At 42.7% G+C, this 12,488-nt stretch overlaps 3 protein-coding genes across 3 annotated transcripts; 2 read left to right on the top strand and 1 right to left on the bottom strand.

The window, feature by feature from the left end:
• Nucleotides 1–710: 710 nt before the first annotated feature.
• Nucleotides 711–5,114, top strand: LOC4334536 (triacylglycerol lipase SDP1). The gene is made up of 4 exons (XM_015775594.3): nt 711–2,033; nt 2,484–3,350; nt 3,750–3,893; nt 3,989–5,114. Exons 1-4 carry the CDS (start codon nt 1,491–1,493, stop codon nt 4,895–4,897), a joined length of 2,463 nt encoding a protein of 820 aa, XP_015631080.1. The 5' UTR covers nt 711–1,490; the 3' UTR covers nt 4,898–5,114.
• A 376-nt stretch (nt 5,115–5,490) lies between these two features.
• Nucleotides 5,491–7,820, bottom strand: LOC4334535 (zerumbone synthase). The gene is made up of 2 exons (XM_015775597.3): nt 7,657–7,820; nt 5,491–6,499 (listed from the first exon to the last, which is right to left on the bottom strand). Exons 1-2 carry the CDS (start codon nt 7,698–7,700, stop codon nt 5,698–5,700), a joined length of 846 nt encoding a protein of 281 aa, XP_015631083.1. The 5' UTR covers nt 7,701–7,820; the 3' UTR covers nt 5,491–5,697.
• A 926-nt stretch (nt 7,821–8,746) lies between these two features.
• On the top strand, nt 8,747–11,147 carry LOC107276769 (mitochondrial Rho GTPase 1). The gene is made up of 4 exons (XM_015773920.3): nt 8,747–9,319; nt 9,457–9,606; nt 10,054–10,230; nt 10,511–11,147. The coding sequence occupies exons 1-4, from the start codon at nt 9,203–9,205 to the stop codon at nt 10,661–10,663; spliced, it is 597 nt and encodes a 198-aa protein (XP_015629406.1). The 5' UTR covers nt 8,747–9,202; the 3' UTR covers nt 10,664–11,147.
• The last annotated feature ends 1,341 nt before the right edge of the window (nt 11,148–12,488 follow it).

Here is a 12,488-nt window from a genome sequence, read left to right as displayed (position 1 = left end):
TACTCCCTCCGTCTCAAAAAAAAAAACAAACCCTGTTTTCCGTGTCCAACGTTTGACCGTGCGTTTTATTTGAAAAAATTATGAAAAAAAATTAAAAAGACAAGTCATGCATAAAATATTAATCATGTTTTATCATCTAACAACAATGAAAATACGAATTATAAAAAATTTTTATATAAGTTGCCTTTTTTTTTTGGACGGAGGGAGTATGTGCTCTGCTCTGTACTTTGCTTTTGGTTGGTACTTGGTAGTACCTTGTGTCAGGCAGGAACAAAACAAAGGGCATTGCTATTGCTGAACATTGTTCGTGGAATGAATTTTGCATCATTGGGCTGCATTTTTTTCCTGTGGATTCTGATGATGATAATGATAATATAAATATGACATCTCTACTCAGAATTATTGTGTTTCTGCATTTTCTCAATGCTTCCCCGTGTTTGAAAATATGAATTTGAATATGGTATTTCTATGTGTTAAAAATATTCATGTTTGTATTAATGTGATACTAAACTAGGTGTAAATATAAATTTGTACGTTGACATAAAAGAGAAAAATAAATAGGGTCTAAGAAATAAGAATTGTTGCTGGAGTTGAAGGCATTTTTAAAGTCCTAAGGAAACGAAGACAGACCCTATTTAGCTTTTAAGGGCTTTAAAATGGGGATGCTCTCGGAGGCATCATATGGGACATTAGGGTCCCATCGGTTTATTATCCAACTGCCAAATTATCCACTATCTTACGAAATTTCTTTTCAAGGTTACACTGTTTCCGCTCAAAATTCAAGTCCAGCCTCAAGAGATACGGAGGATATCATGCTTGCGCCATCAAAATTCCTCTTCCTCGATCTCACCTCACCTGTGCGTAGAGACTAGAGAGAGGAGAGGAGACGGATGGACTTGCGCTGCACATAACCAACTGGTTCTTGCTTCCACGCTTGCTCCACTCCCCACTCCCCGTGGAGTCGCGCGGTTTCCCCCCGCTTCCACGCAATTTTTTTTTCTTTAATGAGATTAGTATAATCTGCTTGATTCGTCCAAGACTATCGGGAGCTTGCGCTTATTAGCTTCTTCTTTTCATTCCGATTTGGTGGGGTTTGAGTTTGATTGATTCTTTCCCCCCACGTTTCCTTGTTCTTGATGTGTATCGATTCGAGGGTGAGATCAAAGTATCAAACCATACGATTCTTGGGGTATTTGGGTTGTTTTAGCTTCTGATGATTTCTTGATCTGGAAGCTTGCGCGATCTCACAATCCGAATCTTTTAGCTCGGATTGCGTGTCTACAAGGCTCCATTGATCCGTTGTTTGGTTGCATCATCAGGATCACTTTTTTCCTTCTAAGTTCTACACTCCAAGGGTCGATACGAATTGGGGATTCTGCAGTTGTTTCTGCTCAAAATTTCAGTCTCTTTGGATATCAAAAGCTCAATTCAAGGTCAGAGTTTGGGAATTTTCCCAGTTTTTGACTTGTCAAGCTCAATCAAGATCGCCAATGGATTTGTCCGGGGAAGCAAGCCTCGGGGGATTCAAGATCGGGCCATCGACGCTCGTCGGCCGCGGGGTAGCCATCCGCGTGCTCCTCCTCAGCTCGCTGTGGCGCCTGCGCGAGCGCGCCTACGCCGCCGCCTCGCGCGTGCGCGGCGCGGCGCTTCCGGTGGTCGCGCCCTGGCTCCACCTCAGGAACACCCATGGCATCCTCCTCGTGGTTGTCCTCTTCGCGCTGTTCCTGAGGCGGCTCTCTGGCGCGCGGTCGCGGGCGGCGCTGGCGCGCCGGCGGTTGCAGTGCAAGAAGGCGATGAGGTACGCGGCGAGCTACGAGGAGTGGGCGCGCGCCGCCAAGGTGCTCGACAAAATGTCTGAGCAGGTCAGTGAGAGCGATTTCTACGACGAGGAGCTCATCAGGAACAGGCTGGAGGAGCTCCGAAGGCGGAGGGAGGAAGGGTCGCTCCGGGATGTGGTGTTCTGCATGCGTGGTGATCTTGTGAGGAATTTGGGGAACATGTGCAATCCCGAGCTTCATAAGGGCAGGCTTGAGGTAATTAGCAAACCTTCTCTTGTACTAGTTCATGCTATTATATTAGTGTAATATTTTACATCGAGGTTTATATGTCTGATCCCTCTTTATCATAGATATGCATATTTAGTCATTCTATGATGATTGCCCTGGAGACATTTGTGCTTCTTATTTGGTCAGGTTCTGAAATTGCGCGCAAATGGCATGTACATATTCAGTCATACCAGGGATAATTATCTTGAATATGCTTGTGCATCTTATTTGATCAAATATTATATAATTGATGTAGCTCATTTTTTTTCCCTTGTAGTATGTGTTCCTAAAATGTTTCCACAGCTCTCACTATTTGTTTCGGTATTGCACACATAAAAGGATTGCTTGCTGTCAACTGGGATTTTCGCACTCCCTATCATGAAATGTTAAAATACTCCTTTCCATTCTGTCTAAAAAAAATGATTTGTTGTAATGCAGGTTCCTAAGCTTATAAAAGATTACATTGATGAGGTTTCTGCCCAGCTGAAAATGGTATGTGAATCTGATACCGATGATTTGCTTTTGGAAGAGAAACTTGCCTTTGTTCAAGAGACCAGGCATGCCTTTGGGAGGACAGCATTACTCTTAAGTGGGGGTGCTTCACTGGGATCTTTTCATGTAGGTGTAGTGAAAACACTGGTTGAGCACAAGCTTTTGCCTCGAATAGTTGCAGGATCTAGTGTTGGTTCCATTATATGTTCAATTGTTGCGACCCGAACATGGCCTGAGATCCAGAGCTTCTTTGTAGACTCATTGCAGACCTTGCAGTTCTTTGATAGGATAGGTGGAATTTTTGCAGTAACAAAACGGGTTATGACTTATGGTGCACTCCATGACATTAGCCAGATGCAAAGGCTTTTGAGGGATCTGACAGGCAACTTAACATTTCAAGAGGCTTATGACATGACTGGCCGTGTTCTTGGCGTCACAGTTTGCTCTCCTAGAAAAAATGAGCCACCCCGCTGCCTCAACTACCTGACATCACCACATGTTGTTATTTGGAGTGCCGTGACTGCCTCTTGTGCATTTCCTGGGCTCTTCGAAGCTCAGGAATTGATGGCAAAGAATAGATTTGGTGAGATAGTTCCCTTCCACGCACCCTTTTCCACAGACCCAGAGCAAGGTCCTGGAGCATCAAAGCGTCGGTGGAGGGATGGAAGTTTGGAGATGGATCTGCCCATGATGCAACTCAAAGAGTTGTTCAACGTAAATCACTTCATTGTGAGCCAAACTAATCCTCACATCTCTCCACTCCTCCGACTGAAGGAGATTGTCACAACCTATGGAGGTCGCTTCGCTGGAAAGGTTTGTCTAAAACCCTACCCTATGGAATAGGCACCTTAATGGCATTAGCTTCATGGCTTGTATGGCTTATCCTAGCATGCAGCCTGTAGGTAACCTTGTAGGTAGTTAATTGTTTTCATGTTCTTCGGCATTATTTCGTCAATTTTCCACATGCTGCTGCGCATGCATGATTATTCATGGAAATAATGCAATATCTGGTAGATCGAGGGTTTTATTCAGTATGCAAATAAAGTTAATTTATAAATACATATGCACCTGATTTATGTTCCCTTAACACTAGACAAAAAATTATCTTTAAAATTTAGATTCCTACTCTGCAAATGCCGTGTTATATGTTCCCAGACAAGTTCTCTTTAAAATCTTGATTCCTAAGTGCTGTGTTTAATCTCATTTGTGTAGCTTGCTCGTCTGGCTGAAATGGAGGTTAAGTACAGATGTAACCAAATCCTAGAAATTGGCCTCCCACTGGGAGGACTAGCGAAATTGTTTGCTCAGGATTGGGAGGGTGATGTCACCATGGTTATGCCGGCAACAGCAGCCCAGGTATTTTTGTCGATAAATTAATTTTTGGTTATATGGGCGAGTGCTAATTCTTTGGTCATAATTCTTTTTCTTTGCTGTATTTTCCCAATTTTCAGTACTTGAAGATTATACAAAACCCTACATATGCGGAGCTGCAAATGGCTGCCAACCAGGGGCGCAGGTGCACATGGGAGAAGATCTCTGCGATCAGAACAAACTGTGCTATTGAACTTGCGTTGGATGAGTCCATTGCCGTTCTAAACCATAAAAGAAGACTAAAGAGAAGCATGGAAAGGGTAGCTTCTGCTTCCCAGGGATATACATGCAGTTCTGTAATCAGAACACCAAGGAGGGTACCATCGTGGAGCTGCATCAGTCGAGAGAATTCTACAGGATCTCTCTCAGAAGATTGTTTTGCAACCACTAGTTCATCTACTCACCAAGGAATTCAAGTTGTTGCCACACCGAACGTTATTCATAATGATGGAAGTGAGAGTGAATCAGAAACCATTGACTTAAATTCTTGGACCCGGAGTGGTGGACCTCTAATGAGGACTTCATCAGCTGACATGTTCATCAATTTCATTCAGAATCTTGAGATAGAGTCTGAGTTCAATACAGGTAATTCATCAGGATCTACCGTTTCTAAAGATTCATGCCCAAACAATAATTCTGGAGTTACTGCACAAGGTACAGATAGAAGCACAGACACATCTGAAACTGGTTCATGCAATACTGGCAACAATATAGCTAGTCAACCCTCTACCTCTACAAGCATTGCTGTTTCTGAAGGAGAACTGCTGCAACCAGAAAGGAGTACTAACGGAATTCTAATTAATGTTGTCAAAAGAAAGAGTGTGTTTGGTGAGCATGAAAGCGAAGCTGAAACCGAATCATATGTGGACACAACAAATTTGGACACTTCTGACTGTCCTGGAGATAACAAAGATGCAGCTGACTCAAACGATCTTTCAGCTGCTCATACTGATTCTGTGACTTCACAACATTCTTCAGCTGATGAATAGATGCTAGAGTTTGAAAGATTACCGGTGATAGTTTATTACAGCAATGTTGTACGGGAAAGCCATAGTATCTCCGTTTATAGAGAAACTGTAGCGCAGATGGTGATGACTGATGATATACGTCTTATGCTAATGATATGTTTATGTTTGGTGTATACATGTACTGTAAAATTATTGTTTGTTGCATCACACATGCATTAGTGAAATCAGTTGGCTGCCATTCTTTCGCACTTTACATGTATGCTGAATATTTAGACGTGGCACAACCAGTTTAATCTCATGCTGTCAGTTTCTTCTTTCATGGATCGGGCCCAATGAAAGTTCGTCCAATACAATTTTCATCAGTAGAAGAATCCCTTTTATCTGCAGATTTTTTTTTCTTCAGATAAGTCAATGATTCTGTTAGAGTGAGCACAGTAGTGCCAATTCAGGAAAATTCAGTTTTGTGCATGTCATCAGTGATTATATACACCAATGGGCATCAATTTTATTCAACTGTAAAATCCACTGGTTTGCAACTCTGTACTGTAGGCATGCTGACATAGAAGCATTACTTAACACACCTGAATAATTGATGCTATATGAACTCATACCAGTTTTCAGAACTGTAACATAATAGTGCTGATAATAATCAATGATTGTCCTTAAGCACCGGCAATACAATCATAGTACTATACAATACCACAGATACAAGATTGCATTCCTTATTGACATTCTTACTTTAGGTAATTGATCAAAGTTCTAAAATCAGAATGGTACATAGCATCTGAAACTAGAGTACCAATTGTGCCTAACAACTTCTGTTAATCTTCAAATGCTCTCAAATTGTGATTCACAGAGGTAAAGCCACCATCCACCATGAGGTTGAGCGCGCTGATGTACCTCGCTTCATCGCTTGCCAAGTAGAGCACTGCTTGAGCAACATCCTTAGGTAGCAGATCCACACCTTTCAGGTTTGCTTCACCACCAACAAAGGCGAAAAAGTCTTTCAGGGCATCATCCTTGCGCTCGCCCTGGGGCAGATACGGCATGGAGAGAGCCGTGGGCACTGCATAGGGAGATACGCAGTTCACGCGTATCCCATGCTTCCCCAATTCCCCAGCTACATTCTTGGTTAGACCCACCACAGCATGCTTGGTTGCTGTGTATGAATGAGGTCCCAACCCTCCAATGACACTAGAAACACTTCCCAATGAGATGATGGACCCCTTCTTATTGGGGATCATGATGCGCGCTGCGTGTTTCATCCCGTGGAATACACCAACTAAATTGATGTCGATTACCTTCCTGACTTCAGAAAAGTCGATGTTTCGGATATCTGTGATTTTCTGGCCTGTAAAGCCAGCATTGTTGACCATGATGTCAAGAGTACCAAACTTTTCAGCTGTTGCATCGACCGCTCGGGCTACATCCTCTTCCACCGAAACATCGCAGTGGACAAATAAGACATCTTGGTCACCTCCAAGGGAGTCCCGGAGCTTCTGACCTGCTTCATCTTGGATATCTGCAATACATACCTTTGCACCATGCTCTCTAAAGAGGCGAACAATTGCTTCACCAATACCTGAAGCACCACCGGTAACCAGCGCAACCTTGCTTTCCAACCTTTTCTCCAGAGGAAAGAACCCAAATCAAATTTAAAGAACTGATAAATATGCAAATTGTATTTAGTATCAGAATTACCAGTGTTTCATGAACCATTGATTAAATTATTTTTTTTAGACTGGTCACCGGGGGGGAGAGCTTCCCCACCTGAATTTTCATTGAAAGATAGGAGTACACGACTTTGGATTACATAGTGCGAAGGGGGGAGGAAAGAATTTGTTTCCAGGATTACAACGATCCTGTCAGCACAAACTAGTCTCTCTGCCCACAAGGTTGCATCCTCAATACATCTAGAAACTAGTCTATGCAGAGAGGGGGATTCTCCACGGAAGACAACATCATAACGATGATTCCATAATCCCCAGAGACAAAGCAAGAAGAAAACCTTGAAGTGTTTTGTTGGGAGGCGGCCATTTGGGCGCAGAGCATGGAGGTCGCTCGCGCTGGTGATAGTCTGCGGGATTTCAAGCTGATTCCAGAATGCAGTTGCGAAGGGGCAGAGGAAGGATAAGTGAGCCGCCGTTTTGATTAAATTCTATAGGCACTTCTACTAGTGAGTTGCGACAGCTAATTAACTTGAAAAGAACATTATCCTAGTTGAGGAAAGACCAGGCAAGCACCATTGCAAAGTTGTTTACTTGCTTGTTCGCGAACAATGTTTTCAGTTTTTTTCTCATAAAACCACCCAAACATGATTTTTAACCACATTATTTCTAACAAAATACAAGCTTAATCTTGCTAGCCTGAACTCTCACAATTCACAAATTACAGGACTTGACACACCAGCTAACATGTTATTGAAGGGAAAATTAGAAACTAATTCCCCCTTTGACTAACATTGAGATTCCCCATTCATCTTTTCAGTTCAAGAACATATGGGGTTTCCTCTGGGCAATCTGAAGAAGCCCCAAACACTCTCACACCAAAACCTATCAGTTGAGCAGCCCACTCTTACTGGGAAGGGGATAGGGACAGTCAGTCAGTCAGTCAGATCCCTCGATTTCGCCATGGCAAACGGCGAAAGCCCGGGACCTTCACCGGCGGCGACGCATCGGGGATTCGAGATCGAGTAAACTAACATACAGCGCCGCCGGTGAAGACCGTGCGAAAAAAAAAAAGAGGAGATCGGATTACGGCGACCAGAACCAGGTACGTACCGGGGAGCGGGGGAGGATGCGGCGGCGGCGGCGGCGGCGGACATCGTCTCGTCAGGTCTCTTGGTCACCGCCAAGATCGGAGCTCCGGCCGGTCAGGACAGGAGAAGTCGCCGGCGATGGCGAGGTGGAGCTCAAGCTCGAGCTGCTTGCACTAGTGTGTGTGTGCTGGGCTGCTACACTAGCCTGCATTATTATAGTGGAGCCCGGGTGCTTGAGTGGATCGCGATCAAAATGACCAAATGAGCAAAGAAGCTTCTTCAATTAATGAAAAACAATCAGAAGAAACGAACAACTGAGATCTGAGAGCGATAATACGGAATCTCAGGCTGGGGGCGGGGTCGTTCACAGCGATGCCATCAGCGTCTCAGGCTGGTACTGGAGCTTTTCCTTCTTTTTTTTGAAATTTTCTAATTTTGATAACAAACCTTTCCGGGTGTTGTCTTGCCACGTCACCTTAACTAACTGCGAGACGGGTTAGTAAGACTGAAAAATAAATTTTGGAATTGTTTGTTTTTAAAATTAAGAAGGTTTAAAAAAATTTAGAAAAAAACTCTTTAACATTGACTCCACGACGGCGACGGCGATCACTGCGGTGGGCGATGGCTGACGCTGACCGATGTATGATGTGTCTTCTCATTTGCAGATTACTACTTTAGTTATCCGGTGGCTACGCACTTGGGCCATCCTTCACAAACCGGGACTTCGGGATACTACTACGGTGGTATCGCAACGTTTGGACTAGGTGGGAGTTTTTTATCCATAAGCATGAGTCGCGATCTAGTCTATTGGTTGATAGCCAGGTTGATAGCGACTGGTTTCTGTTTTGTGATGAGAAGGTCTTCTTAGATCCTGTTTTTTTTGCTGTGTGCATTCTTTACAGAGACCGGGGTGGACTCTTAGAATGTATCATTTTGTAGTATTTAACTGAGTCCATTATCTTTAAAAAACGATGACATCACGACTACGTGAGCCCTCATTCCTGTGGGCCTCGCTTAGGCATATGGAGTAGGAACACCGAAAAGCCCAGCCCAACAGGCCTTTCAAGTCCATACATGCCCACCATTCGTCTCTCGCTCTCTCTATTTTAGTCGACGCCAGCGATGGCGGCCGCACCACGCGACGCGCCCAAACCCCCCACAAAAAAACCCTACCGCGGGCGGAGGGGAGGAGACGTCAGGGAGGAGACGCCATGGGGGTCGCGTGGTCGTCGCGAGCGGCGGCCAAGCTGGACGTGCGGGTCGCCGTCATCGGCGACCATGGCACCGGCAAGTCCAGCCTCGTCGCCACCATCGCCACCGGGAGGTTCCCCGATCAGGACGACGGCGTCGCCCGCGTCTTGCCACCCGCCCGCCTCCCCGTCGACTACTTCCCCGCCCGCGTCCCCGTCACCATCGTCGACACCTCCTCCAGGTACGTTCGCCGCCGTCGTCGCCTCTCTCCCCAAATCGAGCCGTCTTCGTCGCTTCTCTCCCCTAATCGTGTGTCATCGTCGTGTGTCGATTTGATTTGTGCTGGTGGTGGTGTTGATCGATTCGGCGTGTGATCGATGATCGCCGAGTGCCAGACGGCGGACGCGGTGGTGCTCACTTACGCGTGCGACAGGCCGAACACGTTGGAGCGGATCACCACATTCTGGCTCCCCAAGATCCGGCGCCTCCTGCAGGTTCTTCGTGTATATATGTGCGATTAATTGGATCGCGGCCGGCCGTCATGGTTGGTCGTTGGTTTTAATTTCTGGGCTAATTAACCGAGATCGATGTTGGTTTCGTGGTGTTTTCTGTTGTGATTTTCCTGTCACAGTCGAAGGTGCCGGTGATTCTCGCGGGGTGTAAGGTCGACCTAAGTGACAAGCAGCAGCAGGCCGGCCTTGAAAATGTGCTGGACTTCATCATGTGTACATTTAGAGAGGTTGAGATCTATCTGGAGTGCTCGGCGCTTCACCGGATAAAGGTAAAATGTGTGGTAAAGGCTGAGTTTAGTTCCAAACTTTTTTTTTTTCAAATTTTCAACTTTTCTATCACATCAAAACTTTCCTACACACACAAACTTTTAACTTTTCCGACACATCGTTCCAATTTCAACCAAACTTTTAATTTTAGCGTGAACTAAACACACCTAAAATTATATGTGATGATGCATTTTCAAACTTCAGTGTCGAGTCGCCGTTCGTTAATTCGTGATCAATTAATTAATCTGAATTGGTCAGGCGTGTTTATAATACTAGCTCATAAATTGCCATAATTTTTTTATGCATGGTTGGCCACGTAGTAAATTCAATTCATAACCGTATTGTCTATCTATTGTAGTTTGGACTTATAATTTACTGATGTATAGATTCTAGATATTGGGTAATAATTGTTGTTTTCACGTGATAAATGAATATTTGAATATTTGCAGGTGGATGAGGTCTTCTACTGTGCCCAAATGGCAGTGCTTCGCCCAACAACTCCTCTATTTGATAAAGCAACGCGATCTATAAAGCCACGGTGCATGATGGCTTTTCAACAGATATTTTCTCTTTATGACCGTGACAAGGATGGTGCAGTTAGTGATGCGGAGATGAATGCATTTCTGGTTTGTACTCACTTATACCAAATTATATAGTTGTTTTTATGGTCATGTAAAAATATACCGATTTGTTTGGTATTGTAAAATTGTGGAGTTATAAAAAATACCATCATATGTGCTATTGACATGTGTCTAGTCCCCACATGTCATCCTCACATATGATTTTATTTTGCAACCGAATTATCTTTAGGATGTCCTTTTTCAAATTATATATCCTAAAAATAAGACTGAGTATTTATATAGATAATAATCATTGGACTTCTTTTTTATTTTTGCTAATTTACAGGTTAGATGCTTCAAGGTCTCTCTCCAACCTGCTGAAATTGCAGATATGAAGAGGGTGGTTCAACAACATATGATTGGATGCGTGAATGATAATGGCCTTATTACCTTCATTGGATTCCTTTACCTTCATGTTGTTTTTATTGCGAAAGGATGAGAGGAAACTACATGGGCCGTACTTAGGAAGTTTGGTTATGATAACGAATTGGTTCATGGCTTTTCTTGGTGGCCACGGGCATTAGCCCTTCAGCGACGACCTATCTCCTAAAAAGAACATATTATTTAGGATTATTGTGTGCGCAATTTAATACTATACTCCCAAATGCAAAGTTAAACATTTTTACTTACAACTTTATTGGTATTGATGTTGTCTTCAATGGAATATCTTGCTCTCTCGCTAAGATTGTCTCTATACCCTCTGGGCGGAAAGGTTGGAAAGGTTTCTTAGCTAGAGTTGTAATAGATTCTTGGAAAGTAGTTATTTCTTCCTCTACATTCCAATGTAATTTAGTTAAAACAATTTGTACTTTCTCTCCCTTAATGATAATTCAGGTGGGGAAACTCTATCTCGGTGCAACTTCTAAAGAAACTATTTGTATTGATGGTATTTCTAATGCGAAGTTGGTACTGGTTAAAATTCAGCGCTGTTGAATGCTACTTGAATGGTTGAAAATGGTTGTCACAAAGTTTGCTGCATTTACATGTCTCTTGCTACTGCTTACTAGTAAAATCAGGAGCGTAGTTTTATTAATTTAGATAGGTAACTATAGAGATCAGTACTACCTGAATGACACACAGTTAAGGCAGTAACAAGTAAAGGAGCACAAATCATTTCACCAAAGATCACGTACTAGATCACCGCATAATTCACTTTGTGAGGTGGTAATGGGTCAAAGCCCACGGTTTATTTCACAATCTACGTACCTAGTTATTAAATATTTCTAGGCCAAAAATATATGAAAATTGAGCTCACTCTATTTTAGTCTAAGCTCTCAAATTTTATAGGCAAAAAGAAATGCCTATTACCATCGACAAGATAGCATCGACGGAGAAAGACAACACGGCTAGAGGCCAACATATATGTGGAAATATAAAGGCAAAATTGGTTATATAGCATCAAAAGTTCACGTTTTTGGTTAAATTGTGGCTATTAGGCTTGGGCAACTACCACTGTGGGTTAGAGTGCCTTCATCGCATGGCTTTAGATTTCCTGGTGTGTGGTTTAGGCCCTGTTTGTTTCAGCTTAAGATTATTGTAATCTAGATTATTGAGCCAGATTATTATAAACTAGATTATAATAAGCCGACATAGAATAAGTCCTGGTGTGTGGTTTAGGCCTTGTTTGTTTCAGCTTAAGATTATTGTAATCTAGATTATTGAGCCAGATTACTATAAACTAGATTATAATAAGCAGACATAGAATAAGCGGTTTGTTGTTTGTTTCTCTATATTATTAGCTGTTAGCTACCCAATAATCTAAAAAAAGCACGTTTAGAGTGGATTACCAGATTATAGTAATCTAGCTTATAGATTGTAATAATCTATCATAATAAGCTATATGTTTGTTTTAGCTTACTCATAATAATCCAGATTATAATAATCCTAAACTAAATCAAACAGGGCCTTAAAGAAGTTTATGTGAGGAGAGGATTGGAGAAGACCGAGAATAGACAAAACGAGACGATCCATTAGCATATAATTAATTAAAATATTAATTATTATTTGTAAAATGGATTAATACGATTTTTTAAAGCAATTTTCGTATAGTTTTTTTTTATATTAAAGGTACAGTTCAAAAGTTTGAGAAGCGTACGCGTGAAAAACTAAAGATCTCTTCTCCAAATGAAGGAAAATATACACCTGAGATCCCTTATCTTAGTCGCCGAGTTACAAAATTATCCTTGAACCGAAAACCAGATATATGGCATCCCTCAACTTAAAAACCTAGGTCACTCTAGATCCTTCGGTGTTTTTGTCCCCTA

The sequence above is a fragment of the Oryza sativa genome, chromosome 3 (genome assembly GCF_034140825.1).
Source record: "Oryza sativa Japonica Group chromosome 3, ASM3414082v1".
NCBI classification, from domain to species: domain Eukaryota; kingdom Viridiplantae; phylum Streptophyta; class Magnoliopsida; order Poales; family Poaceae; genus Oryza; species Oryza sativa.
This window is presented reverse-complemented; position numbering and strand designations above follow the sequence as displayed.